The 25,949-nt window shown below is 46.5% G+C and overlaps 1 protein-coding gene across 1 annotated transcript in view; it reads left to right on the top strand.

Annotated features, from left to right (window-relative positions):
• Positions 1-260: 260 nt before the first annotated feature.
• The window catches only part of Ldlrad3 (low density lipoprotein receptor class A domain containing 3), a 235,478-nt gene continuing 209,789 nt past the window's right edge, over positions 261-25,949 (top strand). The window contains exon 1 of the mRNA XM_021192844.1: positions 261-441. Coding sequence (XP_021048503.1) covers positions 396-441 — 46 coding nt within the window. The 5' untranslated portion in view covers positions 261-395. The remainder of the gene's footprint in view (positions 442-25,949) is intronic.

Below are 25,949 nucleotides of genomic sequence, written 5' to 3'. Positions count from 1 at the left end.
CTGTCAACAATGAAAAAAAGTTTTCTCCTAAGAACCGGTTCTTCAAACTTTCTTTCTTCTAGGCTCTAGGGAGATGGTGACTCTTGCATCCCCGCAAGATGCAGAAAGAAAGGGAAACCGGCCGAGAGTAGAGCCGGGGCAGTTAAGAATTCCTCGCAATTTGACCCCTGAGGCAGCAAGAACTGGATCCGCTGGACCTTTGTAACCCGGACCGTGGAGGAGAGCTTGGGCGGCCACATTCATCTGTGAGCGTGCAGAACTTGGCTGAGCTCTCTGGCCTGGGAGGGCGGGGGCGTGGCTGGGCCGGCGAGAGGGCGTGGCCGGCGCCGAGAGGCGGGGTCTGACCGAGGCCGCGGGGCAGCAACGTCGCTGGGCAGCGGAGCGGCGGCCGTGCCATGTGGCTGCTGGGACCGCTGTGCCTGCTGCTGAGCAGCACCGCGGGTGAGTGGGGGGCGCGTGACGCGCTTCACCGAGCGCCGGGCGCGGGGGCTGCCTCGATCGTCTCTGCTCCGCGCGCGGGCCTGGGCTGCGGGCGTGGGTGTGCGCGAAGGGCGGACCCCGGCGCCGGGCTGGCCGGGACCCCGCGAGGGGCCGCGGCGGGGCGCGCGCCGCGCTATTGTGTGGGCCGGCGCACCGGGTGCTGTTGTGTGTGTGCGCGGGCGGAGCTTTGTGCGGCGCCGGCTCCCTAGAGCCGGGCGGCCTCCCGGATTGGGCGTAGCTCGAGTGTGGCTCTGTGTGCTGGGAACCGAGGAGGGGAAGGAGAGGATTCTACTCTTGATTTCGGGTCTTCCCCTACTCCCTCAGCCTTTTACATGCACTTTCCTGCCTCACTTTCCCATCTACGCTCTTCCCGCATCTGCATCCCAGCTTCCTTTCTCTTCTTCCCTGGACCGTGTCGTCTGGTTTGGGAATAGCGAGATGCAGTAGGGACTGGACATGGAAATCATTCGCTCATCCTGGGAGCAGATCTTTTACTTATGTCGTCTGTCGAAGATGCCTTAACCTTCGGGGAGCCGGGAAGGAAAAGAGGACCAGGGCTTCCTCTAACGGCCGTTGGGTCCCTGCATCTCAGAGCGCGTGCATCCTGAGACCCGCAGGGTCCCTCCCAGACAGAGTGCTGTTCCCAGGAACTTTTCTGCTGATGTGGGCACGCTCCGAATTCCAGCTTGGAGCCCTTCCCCTCTGCTTCTGCCCGCTGGCCACAGCTGTCAGCAGCCCCTCCTCAGCTCTGCCCGCCCTTGGCCCCTGATGCTTATTTCTGGGCAACTAATGCTCACAGAACTTTCTTTACTGAAGATTTCATGCTCTGTGCCTGTATCATTCACACGTCTAATTTATGTTGGATTTTTCCAAATACTTCCAGAAAACTTGGCTGCTGCGTTGTGTTTGTTGTGGGGAAGTCAAAAACCTTTCTGAGCTACCTCTTGCAGATGTCCAGCAACCCTCCCTTCCTAGAAGTTGTCTGTCTTGTGCATCCTCTCAAATGGCTGGCCAGCGGGACCTCCCCCTCCCCCCATCATCCCCACTCCTCTGAGACTCCATTTAAATGTCTTGTGGGTTTGCCCAGTTTCCAGTGAGGGGTTAGACTCCTGTGGCTGCTGTAGGGGTTTTTTTGTTTTTGTTTTTGTTTTTTTTTTTAAACCAGGTCTGAGGTTTTGTGTTCTGTTTGTCTGGAGTTATGGGGGTTGGGGGTGGGTTTGGAGAAAGAGGGAGGGCAAAGTGAATTAGGCAGCTATAAGCAGGTGCAAGTTATTTGGAGGTTGTTAGAGCAGGCTCAGTTCCAGGGCATCTCAGACATGAAGATCTGCCTGGATTCACACATTTAATTCACATAGCAATGGCATGTCCCTTGGTAACACCCCAGCTGGCTCTTCTGTGTGTTCTCTGCTTAGGACCACTGGACACTAATTATCACATCTCCTTGTTGTAGTGGGTTGCATGAGTTGAGTTCACAGAAAAAATTATGTGTATTTCTCCCTGTCAGCAATGGTTATTTAATATGCCTGTGGACGTATGTCATAGAGCACATGGAAGTGCACTAGTCACCGTGAGCCATAGTTGAGGTAGGGGAGCGACCGCCAGTGTTCCTTGGCTGAAGTTAGCTGTGGCTTTGGATTACTGAACTTGCTTTAGGACCTTTAGGTGGCTTGAAGCCTTTCCCTGTTACACTAAGGATAATCTTTTAAGTGTAAACTGTCTTGAACCAAGTGTTGTAGGAAACAAGAGTTGGTTGGTTGTTGAGCCAGCTCTCACTTCCTAGTCCTCAATCCTTCCCTGAAAAGTTGCTAATACCAGCGAGCTTATAGAGCCCAGGACTTTGGAAGGTTTCCTGTAGAGGAAACCTGGGTTCTGAGTTGAGTATTAACTCCATGTTGAGTATTAAGTCCAAGTCTTGGGCCTTTAAGATCGTGGCTGTTACTATTTTCTCATGTAGGCTTAGATCACTTCAGAGTTCCATCACTTGTCTGATGTCCCATTTTCTGGCACCTGAATGCTGCACGTGGTGGGTTTAAGCGTGTAAGCCTTTAGATATTTCTAACGGGGGTGTGGAAATGAGTGGTTGGTTGGTCTGTCCTCTCCTTCAGACCTTCTCATGGAAGAGGCTTGGCTTACCCTCCTCCTGCTTGAAGCAGTGTGCCTGTTAACCTTTTCTCCTTGAAGGATCTGCTTCCCCGCCTGAGCAGTGGGTGGGTTTTGTTTATTTTTTTTAACTAGCTGAGTAGTGGCACATAGTCTAGCCTAGCCTAGCCTAGCCCCGCCCAACGGGGTAGATGAAACTGCTCAGAAGTACAAATAAACACACCTTGTTCCTTTTCATCTTCAAAGGATTGTCTTTGGGGCTCTCTCCTGGGGTGTGAGGTGGCCTTTGTTTTGTTTTTTAGTTTTCCTGATAGCCCACTAGACCATGCATTTAATTTCTGTGGAGGAGGAAGTGGATGGAGATTTGAAAGGTAGGTGGCAAGTTGGTTAATTCCTGGTCTTAAACCCTGCCCGATGCAGGGTGAATTGGTAGTGGGCTTGTGTTGCCACCACTGTTTGGCTGTTGCTATTTCTGCTTTAGTTTATTGATGAAGAGTTTGTGTAACCCAGGCTGACCTCTAACTATCAGCCTTGAGCTAGATATGTAGATGAAGCTATTGTCTTGAAACTCTCTCAAGTGCTGAGATGACTGGAACATCCCTACCTATTCCTGTGGTGCTGAGAATAATGGAGGGCTTCCCTCGCGTTAGGGGAGTGCTAAGTGGGCCATTCTAAGTCTGACAGTTCTGAAACAGTGGATGGGGAAATGATGCGATTTGATGATACTGTATAAAAAAGCCTTGTCCTTTTGCATAGGGAGGTTAGGGGACTCCAGGATGTGTGGCCCAAGTCACTACTTGAGATGTCTATCTTGTCACTGAAAACAACTGACTTCCTCCACTTATTCCAGAGCTCAGGTAGCAAGGAGCAGGCAGCCTGTCATTCCGTGGTTCCCAGGGCACCACGGTGTAGATGGAACCTAGATTCTAACCCAGGCTTTTTTAGAACCCTTTCCTGGGTTCTCTTGCTGATACCAGTTTGACCGTGTCTGTTCTGCCAGAGACTTTTGTGATTTTAAAACCACCACAGAGTTTGCCTGTGGCCACCATCACTTCTTCAGATCTGTTCATTTTATGGGTAACACCCTGAACTCAGGGGTCTCTGAAGAGCTCACAAGTTTTCATGGAGGATAGTTCCAATAAATCTTAGTCTTTATGTGGAGATGTAGGGTTGTCACAGGAACCTCACCTCTCCCATGGATGAAGGTGAGATTCTTGACAAGAAGACACTCTAGGCCAGACACTACTGCTGATCTCAGTAGTACCAACCTTAGGGTGCTTACTGTTCGGGCTCTATGTTTGTGTTCCTAACTTTTCTTATATGTTTATCATTTTGTATAAGTGTAAAGATGTGCTATGTGCACATCTTAGAGTGTTAGAGTTGTATTAATTATGGGATACTTTCAGGGACAAATCTGCTTATGGCTGTTGAGTTCCCTCCCTCCCTCCCTCCCTCCCTCCCTNCCTCCCTCCCTCCCTCCCTCCCTTCCTTCCTTCCTTCCTTCCTTCCTTCCTTCCTTCCTTCCTCCCTTCTTTCCTTCCTTCCTCTCTTTCTTTGAGCTGTCTTCTACCCAGTGACCAACAAGGTGTTTTAAAGGCTGCACCTTTCTTGCATTGGAATGACTGTGAATAATCTACTCTCTTGTCTGCTAAGGAGAATTCTCTATTCTTTTTGATGGGAGGGTGGCCATGTACTTTGGCATTGCAACATTTGCTGGTCATGTCATTTGCTAGGTGTTTAATATTGCTTACCAGAATGAGAAGACTCTTGAGTTGCTGTAACCATTCATTGAAGAAAATTAGGACTGTGAGGGTTCCCATTGCTGTTTCCAGGAATGAGGTTAGTCTAGTCTAGGGTTTCTTAGCCTTTAGAGCCACTGACATTTTAGGGTGAATTAGCTGTTTGTTGTATAGACTACCCCATATATGGTAATAATCGGTCATCTCTCTGGTTCCTACCAACTTGAAAAGCTCCCGTGTAGTTAGCTGGGTGCCAGCCTTCCAGCTCTTCATCTTGAGCATTGTTCCTGCACACCCTAAAGATCTTTGCTGGATTACATTCTACTTCATTCTACCTGCCTCTGTGCATCTGAATCCACCCAAGTTCAAAGATGTAAAAATACACCCTTAACTAACATGCCCTCGGTGTGGACCACTTCCCTCTTACATTCCCCTGGTGTTGGAACTTTTGATTGCAGCTTCAGCTCCCTAGGGAGAGACATCTGGCAGTAAAGCTGGTGATCCAGAGGTAGTAGTTGACACCAAAGGCTACCTGGCTCCATGAGTGTTAAACTTGGGCTGTTCCTGTGCTCAGAGCCTGCAGGCTGAAGGAGAAGGTCTTGCCTGTTTTTTTTTTTTTGTCTTGAGAATCATATGTTGGAATCTTAAACTGAAAGTCCCCTCCCCCCACTCTATAGAGCTGTGGTTCTCAGCTCCCGTCCCTCTCTGTGAGTCCTCCTTCTCCAGTATGAAAAGCCTGTGCAACTTGGGAGAGTTCTGCATATCGCTGGCAAATTATCTATGCTCATGGCGAGGTGGTTTCTTGAAGTTTTCATTGTATACTCTGAAATCCCTTTAAAGTTCCATTCTGTGTGGCTTTATACACTGAAGTTCCTTTAAGACTCTTCCCCGACAGCTGTCCTTTTCTTTGGTCCCCAGACTTCCTTGAGGTTTTTTTCCTTCCTCTTCTCTTCAGATGAGCCATATAACTGGTGAGCTCCCGCCTCCTTTGATGCTTGAACTTGCAGGATGAAGAAAGCAGGTTCCCAAAAGGGAATGTGGGGCTTCCATCCAGGCACATTTGTCTCAGCCGTGTCTCTTTGAAAGCCTTCTCTCCTGAGGAGCTCTGGTTTCTCAAGCATGCAGCTACCCATTTCCTTCTCCTCTTTGAGTAACGAGAAAATTATTCTTAAGCCGCATTCATGTGTCCAATAGTGTGATCTCAGCGCCTGCACACACCATGACTGTGTTGTGCTTAGGAGTGCAAAACCATGCACAACTTGCCATTTGCCAATGGAGAACAAAAGGATCTATGAGTGAATCTGAGTTTGCTGATCTTTCTATCATCTGGGGTATGACTGCAGCCTTTTCTGCCACTTGTGCCTCAGAGACATTTCTTAGTGTCAGTGGTATTGGAGTCTGGACATCAGTGGGGACAGTGCTGCACAGAAGTCATGATGCTGGGGCAAGCATGGATTCAGAACAGTTGGACAGCACACATCCTAGCTCATTCCTTTAGCTTTGTAGGTAATGTATGTGCTGGTGTTTTAGCTTTGTAGGTAATGTATGTGCTGGTGTTTTAGCTTTGTAGGTAATGTATGTGCTGGTGTTTTAGCTTTGTAGGTAATCTATGTGGTGGTGTTTTGAGGCTTCTAAAGCGTCAGCTTTGTGAGATTTGAGTAATTTCTGTGGCTATTGGATACTAGTGTTTGGTTAAAAGTGTGTGTGTGTGTGTGTGTGTGTGTGTGTGTGTGTGTATTGCTTGACATCCTTGTGGACTGGCTCCAGAACCCCACTTAGACACCATGGATACACACGTCCTTTCTATAAAATGACATAAAATGTATTTGTATATAACTTAATGCATTTCCTGTGTACTTTAATTAACCTCTACATTACTTAGAATTCTGACTACAGTGTAAACACTGTATGAGTGATTGTTATACTAAATTTCTCTAGGGAATAATGACAGGAAGTCTGTATGTATTTATATATCTACAAGAGACGCATTTTCCTACAGTGTGTATGGTGTGTTGTGCCCATGTGTGATGCATGCAACTGTGTGCATGTGGGTGCACATACCTGTGCATGTGCATGGGGAGGCCAGAGAAGGCCGTTGTATGTTGCTCTATCACTCTCTGTCTTACTACCTTGAGACAGGGTCTCTTCTGAACCAAATGATGCCTGTTTTAGCCCAGATGGCTGGCCAGTGAACTCAGGAAGTCCTCCCTTAGCAACCCCAATTAGGGTTATAGACAAGTGCAGCCATACCTGCTTGTCCAGTGGGTGCTTAATATGTAATCTCACCTCCTCATGCTTTCAGAGAAATCTTACCCACAGAGCCATCATCCCAGCCCATTTCCACACACTTTGATGTGGGTGGACACCGAGGGCACGTGGTATATACCTTCCTTTCATATTTCCTGAGCTGATGAACCACTAATCCTACTATGTTGTTGTAAATTCCTCAAGACCTGGGACTCTGTGTCATGTTTCTTGCTTCTTCTGCGATGCTGAGGAGACTAGGAAGAGCCTCCCTCACTGAAGGTCCACTCTGTCAGGAAGATGCCAGGCATCACATATTTTACTGTTATGTCCAATTAAAACCATCACCAGAATACCTGTGCTCAGAATCCAGACAATATACAAGTATGACAATGAAATGTTAAATCTTCCCTTCACCTTTCTTCCCCTCCCCCTAAGTAACTGCTGTGGACCATCTAAAGATTCCTGGATTCATTGGTAAATGCACATGTGCACATGGGCAGGATGCAGTGAATTCATGCCTGCCTCAGGTTGTAGCTTATCTCATCTTGCTTTCTTATATTGCCATCAGTTCTACTTTGAGCCACTTGGGCAGGTCACCTGCTCCCATTGGCCACATCTTTGGTCCTCAGGAGGGTTCAGTAGTTTCTGTCAGCTATGCTGTGTTGTGTCGTTCATCCTTCTGCCCTGTCTCCTAAGCCCAGGGTAATGTGTCTGCAGCCATCTGGGAACATCTTTTTCTATCAAGTTTCTAAATGCTTGGCTTTTACCTACCAAGAAAAAAGGGCTTTGCCCTCATTCTTTTCCAGTGATATTCACTTTACTATTACCCATTTGCCTCATCCCTATCTCTTTGTTTATATATACATACATATATGAACCTAGTTATTACTCATATATATATAGGTTTTTTTTTTTTTTTTTTTTTTTTTTTTAAGACAGGGCTTTTCTGTATAGCCCTGGCTGTCCTGGAACTCACTTTGTAGACCAGGCTGGCCTCGAACTCAGAAATCCACCTGCCTCTGTCTCCCGAGTGCTGGGATTAAAGACGTGTACCACCACGCCCGGCTTGTTTTCATATTTTTAAAAATGATTTATTTTTATTTTATGTGCACTTGGGTTTTGCCTGCATGCCTGTCTATGTGCAGGTGTCAGGTCTCCTGGAGCTGGAGTTACAGACAGTTGTGAGCTGCCATGTGGGTGCTTGAACCTGAAAGAGCAGCCAGTGATCTTAACTGTTGAGCCATCTCTCCAGCCCCCATGTTCACATTTTAAATTCCAATACCATATTCTAGTGTCCTCTTTTGAGAGCTATCTTAAACAGTAGGCACCCTCAACCCAGGCAGTTCAGAACTTCATGAAAATGATAACATACAGATGACCACAGCCAAGTTCACCCAGGCCAGGTCAGTGGTCAGTAAATCCCAGCCGTGTCTGCCAAGCTGTTGGTCCTTGCACTCATCCTGTCTTAGCTGTTACAAAGTCAAAGATGTTCTTAGCTGCCTTTATTCCAGTCCTTATCTACCTGCTCATCCTTTTCAAGACACCTTTACCAACATCTTTCTTGTCTGTGACATTCAGATAGGTAGTGTGTTCTGCCATCTTGTAGACGAGCCAAATAAAAGTAAGGTAAATTGAAAGACTCTTCCCTGAGGAACAGCGGCCATGATACCAGAAGGTTTTGTGCAAACTTCCAAAGGAGGGGAGCAACCAACAGTCCTATCCACAACAGTGACCAGCAAGGCATGATAACCCCAAGGGAATACTAGCGGTACACATACCTCGGCAGTGACCAACATTTCTGATTAGATTTAAGACCCACTCATCAAAAGGAAACTTTGCGTGGCATTGAAAACCTAGTTAATTACTCAGGGCTAGTGAAGTCATGGATCTTGGAGAAGACCCTCCAACCACTACTGTGCTAAAGTTGCCCACAGATAAGTGTAGTTCTCACCTTCATTGAGAGAACTTCTCTTGGAAACAGAAAGAGATGGGATAGCTCTACAAAATAACTCCTGCTCTTAAGTCTCAGGGAACATTGCACGTGAGGTGGCAGAAAGAGTCTAAGTGCCAGAGGAAGGGGAGTTTGCTGTGAGACTGTCTCCTAGGAATGTCAGGAACTACACCCATAAAATCACTGACAAGACTGCCCGAACTTGAGCTGAATACAGCAGTAGACCTGCTCAAGTGGAGGACGGAGAGGCCTCAACCCTACACAGAGGACTACAAGCAAGTGATGCACGGGGCCGAGCAGGCGAGCTAGGCTTCCCTGTAGAAGAGACACAACTGGTTTTTATTCAGTACCAAATGGTCCGCCTTGAAAACATCCATACACATAACGCTGTACAGACCAACCAAGTTGTATTTATGTATTTAGGAATACCTATGTATAGACATATATGTTTCTAACAGTAATTAATAAAAAAAAAAAGCCATGAATTTGAAAGCAACCAAGGAGGGGTGTATGGAAGGATTTGGAGGGAGGAAAGGGAGGGGAAAATGATGTAATTATAATCTCAAAAGAGAAGAGAAATAATTTTTAAAAAATGGGGTCAGTGCCCTAAGATTTTGACCAGGGAAAGTGGTTTCAGGATTGGCATGCAGGTCTGTGAGCCCCGCAGCCTTAACATGTGCTCCTAACCTCAGGCTGTGGTGTTTTCTCATCCCATGTTTGCTAGAAGATGGAAGTGCAGGGTCTCGCCTCTGCTGGGAAGCTCCGTGAGAGGACAGTGATGTCAGCTCTCACCTCTCTTGTTGGAGAGGAAGTCGTGGCTGATTCTGTTCCAGGCCACGTTCTTGTGTTTTGGAAGGTGGAAGTGGATGGTCAGCCTTTCTCCTGGGTGGGGACGTTATCTCTGGGGGCTTTTGAGTCATCCTTTGCAGAGGCGAGGCTTATCAAGAGCAACAACAAACAAGTTGCTATGGTGTTAGATAAGCAAATGATATTTTGTTGGAATACTAACCAAAAAACATTAAAATTTTTTTTAATGTTCTCTCTGTGTCTCTGTCTCTGTCTGTCTCTGTCTCTGTCTCCGTCTCTCTTTCTTTCTCTGTGTGTGTGTAGGTCAGAGGACAGCTTGTTAGGATTTGGTTCTGTCCTACCCTCTGGGTGTCTGGAATCAGCAAGGTTATCAGTCTTGCTGTCTAATTTCTTTCCACACTGAACGATCTCACCAGCCCCAGGAATTTGTCTTCTATCAATATGCACCTTATAAACAGTGTTAGTGCCACAGATAAATGACCATTGCATAAAACACCTAAAAACAGATTTTCTAGACACAGAGTCCTGATGATAATGATATAAAAAGCAAGAGAAGTTTCTCAAGTTTCCAGAAGAATTACTTTCCTGCTCTGAGCACCCGTGTGTCCGCTTCCCCTACAGGAGAAGGCTTTGCTTGTGCACTGATGGTTGATATTATTTACAGTACTGGGTTGCATTTTAATGTAGTGCTTCAGAAGGATTCTAAGAACTCTTGTCCCTGTCCTCATCCCCCAGACTGAGGAGGACATGTGGGCGGTGGTACTCGTAATTCATGATTGCTTCTAGTTTATAAAGATCGTTATGGGCAGACAAGACTGGACCTAAACTCTCATTCCTAAGGTCTCTCTAGAGAACTGAAAACCGGAATCAGACTCTAATTTTAGTGAGTCGTCGTGACATCAAGCTACGGGGATAAATGGGGTGAATTCTCTGGTGCCTTAGTCTGACTGTTACTTCTGACGAGTAGCACGCTGTGCGGATGAGGCTGTGCCTGTCCTGGAGAGTGGCCAAAGAGAGGGAGGCAGCCATGGAGCTTGTTCCCGAGCTGGAGGGAAGTAGGATTTATGAATAGCTTGATTTAGAAGACTCGTAAACCCAAGGTGCCAGTTTCCAGGTGGCAATGGGGTGCTTGTGTGTGTGTTGGCAGGAAGAAATGCAAGTATAAAGGGTGTTTAGTTTTACAGCATCAGAACCCCCTCCCTGCTCTTTAGTTCGAGGTCCAGCGAGGTTAGCTGGGCATGTCGGCCGCGTGCGTCTCTGATGGGGCCTCTGGAGCAGTTTCCATCGGGGTTCACCTTGAATCAGAGCAGTGTTCTCCGTAACTCACTGGAGATGGCTGAAGAGTGGACCTCAGTCACACTTGTGAGTTCCAGGCTTGGCCGAAACCTCTCATTTGGTTTGGAAAGTTCTAAATTTAACTTGTTTTTTCATTATAAAAATAAAATAAAAGAGTTTGCAGGGAAATGGAAGAGCGGTTAACAATGCAGAGTATTCATTTCATTAGCGCCAAAGCCATAAGGAATGGTTGATGCTAAGGAAAAGCAGAACAGAGATGAATACAGTGTTTCAAAAGTAGATTTATAAAACCATCCCTTGTAAGCTTGATTAAAAAACATGATACTAGCCAGTGAGCCCTGCTGGCAGGAACCCAGGGAAGGAAAACTAGAAAAGTTAATAACCACCATGGAAGAGATAAAATTGGAAAGAGTGATGTATGCATTGGAAATGGTTTTTATCAGTGAAAGAGAACTGATCTGGTAAGTGTTAAAGGGAAACAATAAACATGACGGAACCCGAAGGATTTAGCATTTCTAAAATTCATGTGTTACCCAAAGCAGTGATCAAGATCCTGCAAGAAAAAAAAATCTAATGGATGTTGAAAACATAAGGAAGTCTTCATTTAAAAAAAAACAGATCAAAGTAATCAAAGAGATTATAGAAAGTAGAGAGATGGCTCAGTGGTCAGAGTGCTTGTTCTCGCGAAGACCCAAGTCTTCCAGACATCTACAGGAAAGTCAAGATATGGCTGCATGTGGCCATAACTCTAGCCTTGTGTGTTTGTGTATGTGGGGAGAAGGGGTAGGGAAGGGAGCAGGAACATAAAGAGATGCCAAGGGCTTGTGGGCTGTCTAGCCTGTCTGAAATGGTGAGCGCTGGTTCAGGGAAGACTGTCTCAGGACAGTAAGAAAATGGTAAAAACATCTGGCATCTTGTTTTGACCTCTGTGTATACATACACACACGGGTTTAGCAGCACACTCAGGTATGTGTGCACGTGCGTACATGCACCCCCCCACACCACCTCCCACACTCCATCTTCTCCTCCCCCAAGTTGGAAACAGTATGCAGAACAGATGGTATAATATCAGCATCCCTTGAAATCACCCATCAATCATGACTCAGCAACAAATCCTGAACAGGGATAGGATCCACTGGGCAGGTGGGGTCCCTTGAATTCTTTCATGTCTTTTACTGGTACTTTCTAATACCTGGTTCAGTGATTTGCATCATGTTAGCCATGCAACAGAGTTTCCAGTAAGTCATCTAGAGGAAGCAATGGAGGGGGCAGTGTGGAGAGGTGACTGTAACTCTGAAGATAATGAATCAGGGAGAGAGCCAGATGAAGCCATGGGGAATGAAATTTACTTGCCCAAGCCAACTGTGCCCTTTGGTGACAAATTATTTCTCCTCTTGGTTTTGAAACAATCTCATTGATCTTTAAAGAGTTGAAAGGATCGTTACAAGAGATATCCTTGGCTTAAATAGACAAAGAAAAGAAGGCCGCTGTGAAGGAAATAGATTAGAGCAATTTCAGATCAGGCTACAAATTGGATACTTTCATTACGGACTAGCATGCCCCACATGGAAAAGGTTTATATAGGCAATGAAAACTGCCGTGAGTCTTAATTCCACTGGGAAGAGGTTCACATGGTTTTCTGACTGATTGGGATACGCTTACTAACAAAAGTGCCAAACAGTTTTATTTAACTATATTATTTTAAAAAACGTTAAACAAGCTGGTCTAGTTTAAAGGGAAAAAAATTTACTGGTGAAACTACACAAATGACTCCAGGAAGGAAGCGCAGCAATAAATACAATGTTGGGTGGAAGGAAAAGGTAATATCTGTACCTACACATATGTATTTGAGATACACACACACACACACACACACACACACACAAACACACACACACACACACATCAGCTATAAAACTAAATGTCAAACAAAATGTTGCTAAGACTTATATAGAAAAAAGTATCACCCATATGTTCTGAGAGGAGATTAAAAAGCAAGAGGGAGAAATAGGATTCAAAGTTAGGGAGTTAAAATCCGTTCTACAAGTGGACTTGATGGTATCAGTTCAGTATTTACATGACAGTGAACACTAAGATAGGCCAAACAGGGCCACTGCGAGTGGCAACAGGTTCATTAAACAACAAGTGTCTCATCGTCCCACATAAAAAGTCATGAGAAATCATGAGAATAATGGGAGTGATGAAACTCTGTAAATGTTGTTAGCTAGTGTATAGAAGGCCCTAATTATTTAGAGAATACATATATTTAATGTTTGAGTTTTGGGCAATAGTGATGTTGAGATCTAAGGATTGATGGGTGGGAGGTAAAATGTCCACAGTTGGGAATGGGCAGTTGAACTCACTGGTCCATAGGAGTCTTTTCTCTATACACCTGCTCTTTGGATCTGCAGAACTGTTGGCTGTGGAAGCTTTGGGAATTCGTCCTCCCTGCTAATGAGATGAGAAGGCTCATTAAACTTGGAGCTGGGTTTAGGGAACCTGGCACCAGCAGCTGCCCAAGGGGTGTCTATGAGCGACAAATGACAAGAACAGTTTGGGGCCTGTTACAAGGACAGAAAAGAAAGGTGTGTGTGTGTGTGTTATTAAGCACTTGAAGTATTTTTTTAGGGAATTATTCAACCAGAGAGATACATTTTGAAGAGTGTGTTGTTAGATAATTATGTAGTTCTGTGAATAACATTTATTAACATCACCAGAAAACATTATGCTATGGAGTCACTGGTGTATGCGGACTGAAATATCCATTTGTAGGTCACGACTCTATTTGATTTTTTATTATTATTTTGAATTCTCTCCTACATGCATTTACTCAGACTCCACTGTTACCTGCACAGAGCTGCTGTGGCTACTGCATCCTGAGTGTGTCCCTCACTGGATTGCTGAGGAAGTGTCACCTACGCATAGGGTGGAGATACACTCAGGAAGCAGTGTCAGTAAGCTTGCCTCCTCTCCATCCATCTGCAGATAGGTCTCAAGCACCCGGACTTGTTGATGTGTGGGTGTGTGGGTGCAAACCCTCATAAAATGCAGGCGGAGTTCTGCTTAGGGAGTCTCTTGTTTCTTCCTGGGTTGTCGACCGTGATTCTGGTTGCTGGGCTGGCCAGAGGTGCTGCCTCCCAGACCTATGCACCTCTAGATGCTGCCCTAGGGAGTGTACTCGCTCTGACTCTGTATCTCAGGCCGTGGCTGTTTGCAGGCTCTCGGGAAAGCATCCTGTTCATCCTCCAAGACATGGCTGGTGAGTCTTCTTTTCTAGAAGCCTAATTCTGTGTTCAGCTCCCAACCTAGAATCAATCACTGGCTGCTGCTGCTGCTTCTGTTTTTTTTGTTTTTTTGTTTTTTTTTTTTTCAGACAGAGTTTCTCTGTGTAGCCTTGTGGGGAACTCACTTTATAGACCAGACTGGCCTTGAACTCAGAGATCTGCCTGCCTCTGCCTCCTGAGTGCTGGGGTTATAGACATGTACCACAAAGACTGGCTAAGCATCAGCTTAGCCACCTCCACCTCACACTTGACACTGCTTAACGTATCCTACTGTATTACAGCTTATTTTTGCTTTTTTTTCAAGACATAAATGGTTTTTAAATCAATATGGAATTGTAAAAGTAATGTAAGTTCTTTAAACATGTATTCTTAACTTACTTTAAATTCTGATTAATAAAGTATATAAACACTACATGTATTATATAAGGATATACACTATAATATATGATTAATACCATATAACCTGTCACACAGATTTAAAAAGTGTTAACATCTTCCAATTAAATTTATATTTTCTTTTAAAAACCTGTCTTGCTGGTGTTATACTCAGTCCCTCGTGCTGCAGATGGGGTATTGTCTACAGTCCTGGCTGCCTTGAACTCATTCCTCCTGCGTCAGCCTCCGAAGTGCAGGGACTATAGGCGTGTCACCATGCCTGGCTGTTAATGAAATGATGTATTTGTCAGCCAAACATGGTGGTATGTGCCTTTCATCTTAACACTCTTGAGGCAGAGAGGCCTGGGGAAGCGCTGTGAGTTTCAGACTGGTCTACAGAGTGAGCTCCCGGTCAGCCAGGGCTATATGGTGGAACATAGCGTTTCCTCTTCAGATAGAAAATTCTCTCCTACTGAATTTTGGAGCACAGGATTGTGTTTCTTGAGGAGCCCTGGAGGACAATTTGTCTCACAACTGGACAAATTTTGGGGGGCCAGGTTTAAAGTTTGGAGCAGGTCCTGAGACGTCAGGACAGAGTGAGTGTGCCTCTGCAGCTCTCTGCTACAGCTCATCTCAGGATGCTCTCCTTGCTGAAGGTCCTTCCATCCCTCAGTCTGGTCCTTCCATCCCTGTGAGGCCATGCTAAGGAGGCATTGGCTAATGACTGTTTCTCCCATGTTGGTCTGCGCTGGCTTTTAGAGGCACAAGAGCTGCATCTGAAAGCCTCCTGAGTTCTGGGGGTCCTTTGGGCACCATACATGAATGAGGCCTTGCAATAGGCCAGGGACACCTAGAGTGTTGACTTGGAGATAAATATATGTTAAAGGAGTCCCACGGACTGTGGAACTTTCCCATTATAATTTCACGTGAGAGCTGAGGATGGAGAGGGATAGAAAGGGATGAAAATCTCTTTAGATTTGAGCTGTTTGTGTGCACAGGGCGCATCTGCTATTGAAAGGACATTTATATGTGTATATGAGGAAATGAAACTGTAAAAGATCGACTTTGCAAAACAAATATCCACATCACTGGAAGTGCTACTGGGAAGATAGAGAAAGCATGGTAGAGATTCAACTAAAACGAAATGTGATCAAATGGAGATGGAGATGGAGCAAAGGGGAAACTAAAGCGACTGGGTGTGAGAAGTGTGTGTGTGTGTGAGGGTGTGTGTGTGTGTGTGTGTGTGTGTGTGTGTGTGTTTAAGCCCAGACCTTAAGGGGAGTAGTTTAAATCCTATGGGATTTGATTTCTAATTATGCTGTACTGTACAGCCTGAGGTTTTAGGCTGCATATATATTTGTGTGCTTGTGTGTGTGTGTACATGAACATAAATATAAATATTATTACCTTTTGTCTCAGGAAGAACTTAGCATTGGGTAAAGTTCTTTATTCCCTATCTGCTAACTTTAGAGTTGCCTGTTTGGGACAGCACTGGTGTTTTACAATGTCTTATTGTTCCCTCACTTGTCAGGCAACACAGCGGGTGTGGTTGGAACTCAGCTTCCCCCTTCCTAAGTAACTGAGAGTTTGTTAAGAGAAACTGCACACAGGTTTCAGGTACTGTACAGTTGTGCTAAGATGAAGGCTGGCCTGGGCTGAGTCCAGGTGTGGGACTGAGTGTATGCACTGCATCTTGGATGTTGTATCTATGCATTTTGCTGGAAGGAGATGGGCAACTGAGGCTGGGCTGGAAGGAGGACATGCCCTCCTGTGAAGACCTCCTTATTCACTGTTCCCTACTGTGACCCATGTCACAGGACTGAGGAAGTGCTTTGTCGACTTGATTTTCTTGTAAGTTCTCAAGGTTTCTAGAAGGAAGGGATCATGCTGAGAGCAGCTAGGCCTTGTGGGAGGCCAGAGCTCAGAAGCTCAGCAGTTTGCATGGACTTGGACAAGGGTTCACTTTCTCATCTCTCATTCCTGCACTGTGGTTGGTGATGGACACCACAGCAGTGAGCCGAATCTACTCAACCAAGTCTCCGCTTTGGTGGGCGCTCTGTTCAGGGAGATGGGATTGACCTTCTCTTGGATGTGAGAGGCTTGTCAGGTGCAGGCAGGAGGCAGGCGATGCTGTGGACTCAGAGACCTGGGGGAGAAGTTTCCATTTACATGGTGGGAATAGACTGGACATGTAAATATGGTTGGAGAGAAATTAAACCAGGAGGAAATACAGTCAGCTAAGCCAAACTGATTCTCATAGCTTGGCAGTTCCCAGGCTTGGATACTGTGAACCAATAAAATAATGGGAAAAAAGACACCCCAAGGTCGGGTTTCTTAGCCTGGGTCACCTACTTTTATTTGATGAAACAAGACAATGCAAAATGTGCACTCCATTGCCCCGTCACCATTGTATGAAAGACATCACTGTTTTGTGCTATGTGTGGGTATGTGTGTAGGTGTGTGTGTGTGTGTGTGTGTGTGTGTGTGTGTGTGTGTATGTGTGTGGTAATCACCCATTGATGAAGACCCACATATCATCAACAAAATAACTGAAACAGTCACAAGTGTTACAAGGCAACTACATACACAAATCACCTGGGTCCCTGAAAAGATTCAAAAGCCACACATCCTAGTGTTAGATGTTTGGAAGGATGGACTCACACTGAACCACAACTCTGAGACTTGGTTGAGAGACACTTAGGTACATTAGATACCGAGAGCATCTGTTTCTCCATTTATGAAATAGAAATAATCCTGTCCCTGCCCCCAAAAGATCCGTGAGAAGGTTTAGGATTAGCTTCCAGCTGACACACCCCTGGTAGGTGCTAAGTGAGTGCTGGCTCCTGGCTCCCTCTGTCCCTCCCTCATTCAGTGCATGTTATGCACTCCCATCTTCACAGAGGCCTTCAGTTCCTCTGCATACTGAGGACCCCCTATACCTCAGCTGCCTCAAACCTGAAAATCAGTTGCCCCACATTCTTCAACCATGAGATCCAGATCAGCCTCGTGGAGGACAGTCTATCCACCAGGGCCCAGATATGTGTGTGGTATACGAACACCCTGGCCCATGACAATAGGTTCTCTCCTCAGCCATCAAGACAGTGAAGAAGCAATTCAGCATGCCTTCCCAGGCTGAAAAGATCAGGCTTTATTCCGAGCATGAGCTATAGCTATACTTTCATATTAAAATGTAATTTCTTGGGGTAGAGAGATACCTGGATCAAGAACGTGGCTGCTGAGACATGAGTTCGATCTCTAGAACCCATGTTTTCAAAAAGCCAGACGTGGGAAAGCGGACTTATGATCCCAAAGCTGGGAAGGCAGAGGCAGGCGGATCCCCAGGGCTCATGGGCCAGGCAGCCTAGGCAAGCTCCAGGCAAGTTCTAATTTAGTGAGAGAGCCTCAAACTAAGGGGTGAAGCCTGAGGAATGGCACCAGAGGCTGGCCACAAACACACACAAGCACACACACACACACACACACACACACTTGCGAACCTACACACATACCCACAAATAGCACAAAAACAGTGATGTCTTTCATACAGTGGTGACGGAGCAATGGAGTGCACATTTTGCATTGTCTTGTTTCATCAAATAAAAGTAGGTGACCCAGGCTAAGAAACCCGACCTTGGGGTGTCTTTTTTCCCATTATTTTATTGGTTCACAGTATCCAAGCCTGGGAACTGCCAAGCTATGAGAATCAGTTTGACTTAGCTGACTGTATTTCCTCCTGGTTTAATTTCTCTCCAACCATATTTACATGTCCAGCCTATTCCCACCATGTAAATGGAAACTTCTCCCCCAGGTCTCTGAGTCCACAGCATCGCCTGACTCCAGTCTGCACCTAACAGATCTGTGCATTACACTCCAATTGTGTGTAGATCTCATTTTCTTTTCCCTCCATCCCCGCGTGTTCCCAAAGCCCAGCTCTGGTGCGTGTCTTATGCACGGGTCTCTGGTGGCACCTGCACTTCACACAGGGGACTCCAGGGTTGCCTCTGTCTTCCTAGTCCTCATCAGACGGCTCGGGAAGTTGAAAGGACCTCCAGACTTCCGCTGGCCCTGCCTTCCTGCCCTTTGGCTGGAGATGCTCCCGACTTGGATTGGCACGAACCCCTGGGAACCTCCGTGATAACTCATAATGGAATCTTTGAACAGCTGCCCAAGGATGCTTTTCAGCTCTACAGTCATTTTTTTTTTCTCTTTTTAATGGAAGCTCTGACTGACTAGTTGGTTAATGGGTCCCAGGTTCTCTCAGGCCACTTAACTTCCTCATTTTCAAGCATTATCCACGAAGAAAATCCACTCCGCCGATGCTTAAGGCTGCTGGAGCTGAGTCAGAGCCATCCTCAAGTTGTGAGCAGCAGCTTTGATTGGTGTGATGGGGAGGGGTTGATGACTCCCAGCAGGAGGGGGGAGTGAAGGCCCTGCCCATGATTTATTGATCACTGGTGTGGCCACGGGCTCCCCAGCTCTCCAGGGAGCCACAGTGTGAGACTGCTGCAGCTCAGCCTTGCTTGGGCTGTCTGTCTCTGCCTCCTGTGCTGCTGCTGCTGGGGTTTTATCTCTAGACCTTCTATTCTGGCAGGCAGTGGATGGTAGAACCGGAGCCATATCCCTTGAGTAAACCGGAGCCATATCCCTTGAGTAAACCGCTTCTGCTTTTATAGGAGCCTGTGGGGCTCACCCTTGCCAGAGCCAGCCTCTCCAAGGAGGAGGCCTGTGCGACCCATGTGAGTGTATAGAGGGCTCGTTTGTTTGTTTGTTAGTTTTCAGAGTCGCTGATAAAGTAGTTATATCAAGTGACTGGGTACCGACCCCTGGTTTGTTTGTTGGAAAAGTCACAACTGCTCATTGCTTGAGGATGCTGTTGGCTTTTGGCTTCTTGAACGTGGTTTTTGTTTTTATGAGGAGTAAAGAGATCAGACTTGATCTTCTAGGAAAGAAGCTTTTGGGTAGCATAAGGTCTTCTGTGTGCGTGCAGTGAGAGAAAACTTCCTGTGTGACCCTGGCATTGTCCTCATTGCCTTTAATCCTCTTGGATCAAGACTCAAGAAGTTTGAACTGTGTATCCATAAAAGATATGTCCAAGCCCCCTACCTAGTAACACTTGTACCTGTAAATGTGAGATTTACACGAAGGGCACGTTCACTGATATAATCAGTTAAGGTGATCTTACTGGATCAGGGTTGACCCTCATCTCAGTGATTTGTGTGTGTGTGTGTGTGTGTGTGTGTGTGTGTGTGTTGGAATGGGTGCACATGTGTGTACATTTGGAGCCAGATGTTGACCCTAGGGCCTGCCTCCATTGGTGTGTGCATGGTATGGTGTGTGTACCCATGCAGACCAGAGGAGGACAGTGGGTATCCCACTCTTATCCCTTTACTAGTGTCGTTCCTAAATGTGGACATAGGCTGACAGCTAGCAAGCCCCAGAAAGCACATGACTGCATCTAGCTTCTTATGTGCGTGCTGGGATTGGACCGAGGTCCTTATGCTTGTACGACCCACCTTACCCACTGAGCCAGCCGCCTCTGCAGCCTCCACCTTGTATTTTGAGGCAAGGTCTCTGATTAACCCCGAGCTCACTGGCTGGAGTGGGCTGCCTGGTCAGCAGGAGCCTTAGACCCTCGCCTCTGCCTCCCCGGTGCTGGGATTGCAAGTCTTGTGACGCTTTCTTTTTAATCATGGATCTTAGGGATTGGGCTCAGATCTTAATGAGTTTATTTTATTGACTGAGCTGAGCCATCTCTCTAGTGCCTGATCTGTGTCCTGTTTCCCTCCACCACACTTAGAACACACACACACACACACACACACACACACACACACACACACACACACGGAAAATGATAAGACAAAATGGGGTGATGTTCATTTAAGCCAAGGGATGCCTGGGATTTTCAGCAAGTACTAAAAGCTATAAGTACAAGGTAGAGTTTTCCCTGGAAGCAGCCATTCAACATTGAGCCTTTAAATCTCTTGACTCTCGTGTCTTAACCCACTCAGCTGCTTTTAGATGTTGAACAGCCCGTTGAGAATCATCAGCCACTAACCCTGTTTTGCAAGGGAGCACACAGGACTCAGAGGCGGTACACATTCAGTCTTGGGTCATTCAGCACTCATGCAGAAACAAATGATTGGGGGAGCCAGATAGTGCCACCAGGTCTGTGCCCTCCTTTCCACTGCTGAGCGGGCTCAGCGGTGACTTACTGATGCTGGTAATCTAGGACATCTTAATGAGCAGTGTGGTCTCGGAGGGAGGCTCTGAGTGTGGGTCTGCTTCAGGTCTGGGTTAGAGGCTGATGTTCCCTGGGTGGCTTGATGGAGGCGGGGTTTGCTTTTGTTAAGCAGGCACAGCCTGGTATCTTCTGTACAGAGGGTCTAAGTGTGGGGTGGAGACTGATACCATGGGCTGTATTTCAGTGAGGCTGGGGCAAACTGAGCCTCGGGCCTTTTCTGTGGAGTCGGACTGCCTGCCTGTCCCAGTCTGCCTAGAGTTGGGAAAGGTGAAAATTCACCTCTGGTTTTTCCAATACAATGAAAGAAGGGTGTGTGACTTGGAAAGGACTTTGGAACACCAGTAGAGGCTTTAACAAGTGTGTGTGTGTGTGTGTGTGCGCGTGTGTGTGTGTGTGTGAGAGAGAGAGAGAGAGAGAGAGAGAGAGAGAGACAGAGACAGAGAGAGAGAGAGACAGAGACAGAGACAGAGAGACAGAGAGAGATAGAGAGAGACAGACAGAGAAAGAGAGGGACACAGACAGACAGACTGTGAACACCCTTGGGTGTCTGTCCTCTCCTTCCACCTTGGTTGAGGCAGGGCCTCCTAGTCACCACATAAGCAGGCCACATAACCACATCAGTATGCTATGAGCCTCTGGGGCTCACTTGTCCCTGCCTCCTTTCCGTCAAGGTGAAGAGAAAAGAGAAGTTACAAACGCCCTCCTGTCATATGCCACTATCATGTCCTTCTTTACGTTAGTTCTAGGGTTCTAAAGTCAGGTCCTCCAGCTTACACTGCAAGCATTTCGTTTAAGCACCATTTTGGGGGTGGGGGTGGGGAGAGGATGGGGTCTTATGTAGCCTAAGCTGGTCTGAACTCGTCTGTGTAGCAAAGATGACTGAGGTCCTGATACTCCTGTCTCTACCTCTCGAGTGCTAAGATTACAGGTACGCATTACCGTGCCCAGTTTTATGTCGTGCTGGGGACTGAACACGCTAGGGCAAGCACTTTACCAACTCAACTACACCCCCAGTCCCAGTGCAGGGTTTTTTTTTGAGGTGACTAACATGAGATATTGGCCATTTTATGGCTTGAATTGTATGTCCCCCAAATTCATATGGTGGCCCTAACCATCAATACTTTAGAACATGATTCTGTTGGAAACAGAGCCACTACAGAGGCTGTGAAGGCAAACCGAGAGAGACCATGCGACTGAGCTCTAGTCTAGTGTGTCTGGTGTCTAAAACAGGGCATTTGGGCATGTGTAGACATTAAAGGGGAATGGCCAGAGGGAGATTGGACAGGAAGGTGGTTCTCTGCTCCCTGTGTATGAGTTCGGGGGATCAAACTCAGGCTGTCAGGATTGGTGGGAGATGCCTTTTCCTGCTCACCGTCCTCTAGGCCCTCTCACTATTACTATTTCTCTGAGACAGGGTCGTGCTCTGCAGCTCACATTGGCCTCAGACCTATGATCCCTCTGAATCTAGCCTCTCCTGAGCTCTGGGATCACAGTGGTGTGCCATCTCAACTGGCTAGTGTGGCCATCTTTTAATGGTTGGTTTTGAAATTGGCTACTTATGCAATGGTACAAAATATGAAAGATCATAGGCAAGAAATATTTCCCTTTCTCACCCTGCCCCCCTACCCCAGCTTTTCACACAGATCATTGCCCGAGAATAACCCTTAGATGCTGAGTGCCTTTAAAGAGGAAGCTATTTGTGTACCACCAGGCATCCCTTGACCCAGCCCTCCCACATACCTCCCTGACGGTGTCTCAATTTTGATTATTTTTATTAGTTATTTACTAGTAGATTTCAGAGATTTCCCTGTCAGGGCAGAGAGGAATTCCTCATTCTGTCTTTTGAACCCCTGAATCAAGTAACGCCCCTCCCCATCTGAGTTATATGGTTTATGTTATTCTACTATCTGGATGTGTCATCATACATGATCATGTATGTTCATACATAGTAGTCTCCTATGGGTAGGTTGGTTGGTTGGTCTGTACCTTTAATACTGCCTGGTCTCATTCACGTGCCATTTTGAATATCCCTAGGTGAGGAATTGTTGAGCCTGGGAGCAAAGAGCCCTTGTGATTTTGATAGCATCACTGTTGTGCAGTTGTAACTAAGAAGTTGTACCCGACTGTTCCCTATCAGGAGAAGGTGAGGGTGCCAGCTCCCCCACTGCCTTCCAAGCCAGTGTGAACACATCCTATCCTACTTGGGAGTTCCATTGTTGTTCTAGTGAGCAAACATCTTTTCAGAAGTCTATGAATCACTGTTGTTTCTCTTCTACAAGCTGTTCATATCTCTTCTGTTGTGAAATTGGTTTTATCTAGGTTCTCTCTTATTGATTTGTGGGAACTACTTATATATTAAGGAAATTAGCCATTTGTGATTTGTGCTGCAGGCAATATTTTCCTCTTTAATCACATCCCTTGATCTTTTTCTCATGGTGTCTCGGTTTTCTCTCATTTTTTCCCTCCAAAATCACATAGTAAAAAGCTCGTGTTTTCTTAATTGGGTTGATTTTTCATATTCAAAGATAATTTTTATTTGCTTGTTTTGATTTTTTTTCGCGACAGGGTTTCTCTGTATAGCCTTGGCTGTCCTGGAACTCACTTTGTAGACCAGGCTGGCCTCCAACTCAGAAATCCGCCTGCCTCTGCCTCCCAAGTGCTGGGATTAAAGATGTGCGCCACCATGCCAGGCTTTAAAGATTTTATATGTGGACTATTCCATGCCACTTTTACTCTGTTCTGTTGATGAGATGAAAACTAGAGGTCCATCTACATCCAGAGGAACCCAGAGTTCAGGTGTGATGTATGTGATGTGTGAGTGAGGGGAACCAGAGGAACCAGGTGGCTACACCGTGGTGCCTGTCATTAACTGGAAACTCATTTCTGTTCACTGTTGACTTGTGGTCATTTTCTACTGCAGTGTCAGAGTGTGGCCACTGACTTGCTATCTTGAGGAGCGCATGTGATGGATCATCTCTGGCTTCTGGGGGCCAAGAGTCTGGTAACATCCAGTTTCCTCTGCAGCTGTTCAGCTGAAGGACTCGCATTAGACCCTGGGGCTGCTGATTGCTTATTCCCCTGCAGGCTCTGGGTAAAGGGCTTCATTATTATTTTTTCCCCTTTTTCCTGTATTTTACATTTGTGTATGTACAGGTGTACTGGCTAGCTTTGTGTCAACTTGACACAGCTGGAGTTATCACAGAGAAAGGAGCTTTAGTTGGGGAAATGCCCCCATGAGATCCAGCTGTGGGGCATTTCCTCAATTAGTGATCAAGGGGGAGAGGCCCCTTGTGGGTGGGACCATCTCTGGGCTGGTAGTCTTGGATTCTGTAAGAAAGCAGGCTGAGCAAGCCAGGAGAGGCAAGCTAGTAAAGAACATCCCTCCATGGCCTCTGCATCAGCTCCTGCTTTCTGACCTGCTTGAGTTCCAGTCCTGCATCCTTTGGTGATCAACAGCAGTATGGAAATGTAAGCCGAATAAACCCTTTCCTCCCCAACTTGCTTCTTGGTCATGATGCTGTGCAAGAATAGAAACCCTGACTAAGACAACAGATGCATGCCCAAGGTTGATGTTGGGAGTCGTCTTCCATCACACTTCCACCTTATCCTTTGAAGCAGGCAGGGTCTCTCACTCAAACCCAGGGATTGCCACCTTGCTCTGTGCTGCCTTCCAAGCGCCGGCCACCACTCCTACCAGGCATTTGTGTGGGTTCTGGGGTTTTGAACTCAGGTCCTTATGTTTATGAGGCAAGCACTTTGACTGCTGAACCATCCTCCCAGCCCCAAGGGCCTCATTTTTCTTGCCAGCTCTCTGCAGACCACTCTCAGTTCCCTGACATGTGCTTTCCCGACATGATATTTTGTTTACCCAAATCAGTAAGTGAGATTCAAGTGTGACAGAGCTGTGACATGTGGCTCTTCTTCTGTCCTGTTCTCATTACTTTGCTGATGAGAGAAAAGATACAGGTCCCACCCACATTCAGGGGAAGAGAACCACAAGAGAACACATAGTAGGACCACGAGACCCTTTGGCAGCTGGGTTCATCCTTCGACTGAACCTGACGACAGCTCCCTTCTGACTTGAGGCACGTAGTCTGACATGACCTGGAAAGAGTTTGGGTGTGGTAGAACTTGTAGCCCACTTTCTTGAATTTGGTCCTGAAATTCTGTCTTCTCACATCAAGGATTCACAAGTAAGACTTTTGGGGTGCTTCTCTGCCTGGAAGTGACATCAGTGTCCCACTGTCACTTGAACATATCATCCCGGTGGAGTGAAGTTGGATAGGCTGTGGGCCATCTGAGGTGTAGATGATTCTTACCGGTCAGTCTCCCAAAAGAACAAGAGCAGACAGAACCAAACTCTAGAAAAGGATGGGAATTCTGGACTGGTTCTCACTACATTCTCCTAACTCCGTTTAACTGATCATAGGTTAAGACCAAAGCACTTAAAAACACAAAGTTCCTATTCATCATTGTGGATCGATTGGTCTGCTGAGTCTTAAGGCTTAAAATCTATCTTAAAAATAGGTAAATTATAATTTATAATCTAAAAGCAAATGAGAAAGCACCTACCAGAACCAGCCAGGCGGGAGGTGCCCTGGCTCAGCTGACATCAGAGGTGGCCTTGGGCTGCTGGTGGAGAGAAGGGTCTTGATGACATCAGATAGGAGGAGCTAGTGGGTGTGGTGCTGGGGGAGTCCCATTTCCCTAAGAGGAGAGGGTTCTGGAAAGGGTCTCCTTGCCTGTGTCTTGGAGAAGAAATGGGGTGGTCCCAACACAGGGGAGTACCTGGCTAGGGAGGGGGGGTCTTGGTGAAGACCAGAGGTGGTCTTTGACCCGTAGCAGGTGAGTTGCTTCATGGCAGCGTCTGGACTGGCAATTGTGCAGTGAGATCCTCTGTCGCCTCTCGGCTGAGGAGGCTTAGCTGTGTGTCCAGGGCCCCTGGAGATTCACAGATGTCCTGTCTGGAAAAGGAAGTCTGAGGATGGTGGAGTTTGTAAGTGAGTGAAGCTAGTGGAGTTGATTGTCTCTGAGAGAGGTGGGGTTCTAGAGAACAGATCAGGGTATGTTCTTGGATTCAGGAAGGTGATGTTAGCCTATCTGGTTTAAACTCATTTCTACCTCTCTCCCGAGTCAGCAGGAAAGTTTCGTTTCATTTCTCATCAAAGTTACTGTGTCAAATACTTCCCCCCAGGAACCTGTCTTAGTGGATACAGGGATGAGGACTTACAAATGTTGGTGGTGGTGCTCAGCCTCTTAGCATTCCTTTTCCTAATCAAGAATTGATAAATGGGACCTCATAAAATTGCAAAGCTTCTGTAAGGCATAAGACACTGTCAACAAGACAAAAAGGCCACCAACAGATTGGGAAAGGATTTTTACCAATCCTAAATCTGATAGAGGACTAATATCCAATATATACAAAG

This window comes from Mus pahari, chromosome 3 (assembly GCF_900095145.1).
Source record: "Mus pahari chromosome 3, PAHARI_EIJ_v1.1, whole genome shotgun sequence".
Taxonomy (NCBI): Eukaryota; Metazoa; Chordata; class Mammalia; order Rodentia; family Muridae; genus Mus; species Mus pahari.
The sequence above is the reverse complement of the archived record's forward strand: the minus strand, read 5'-3'. Positions and strand labels throughout refer to the sequence as shown.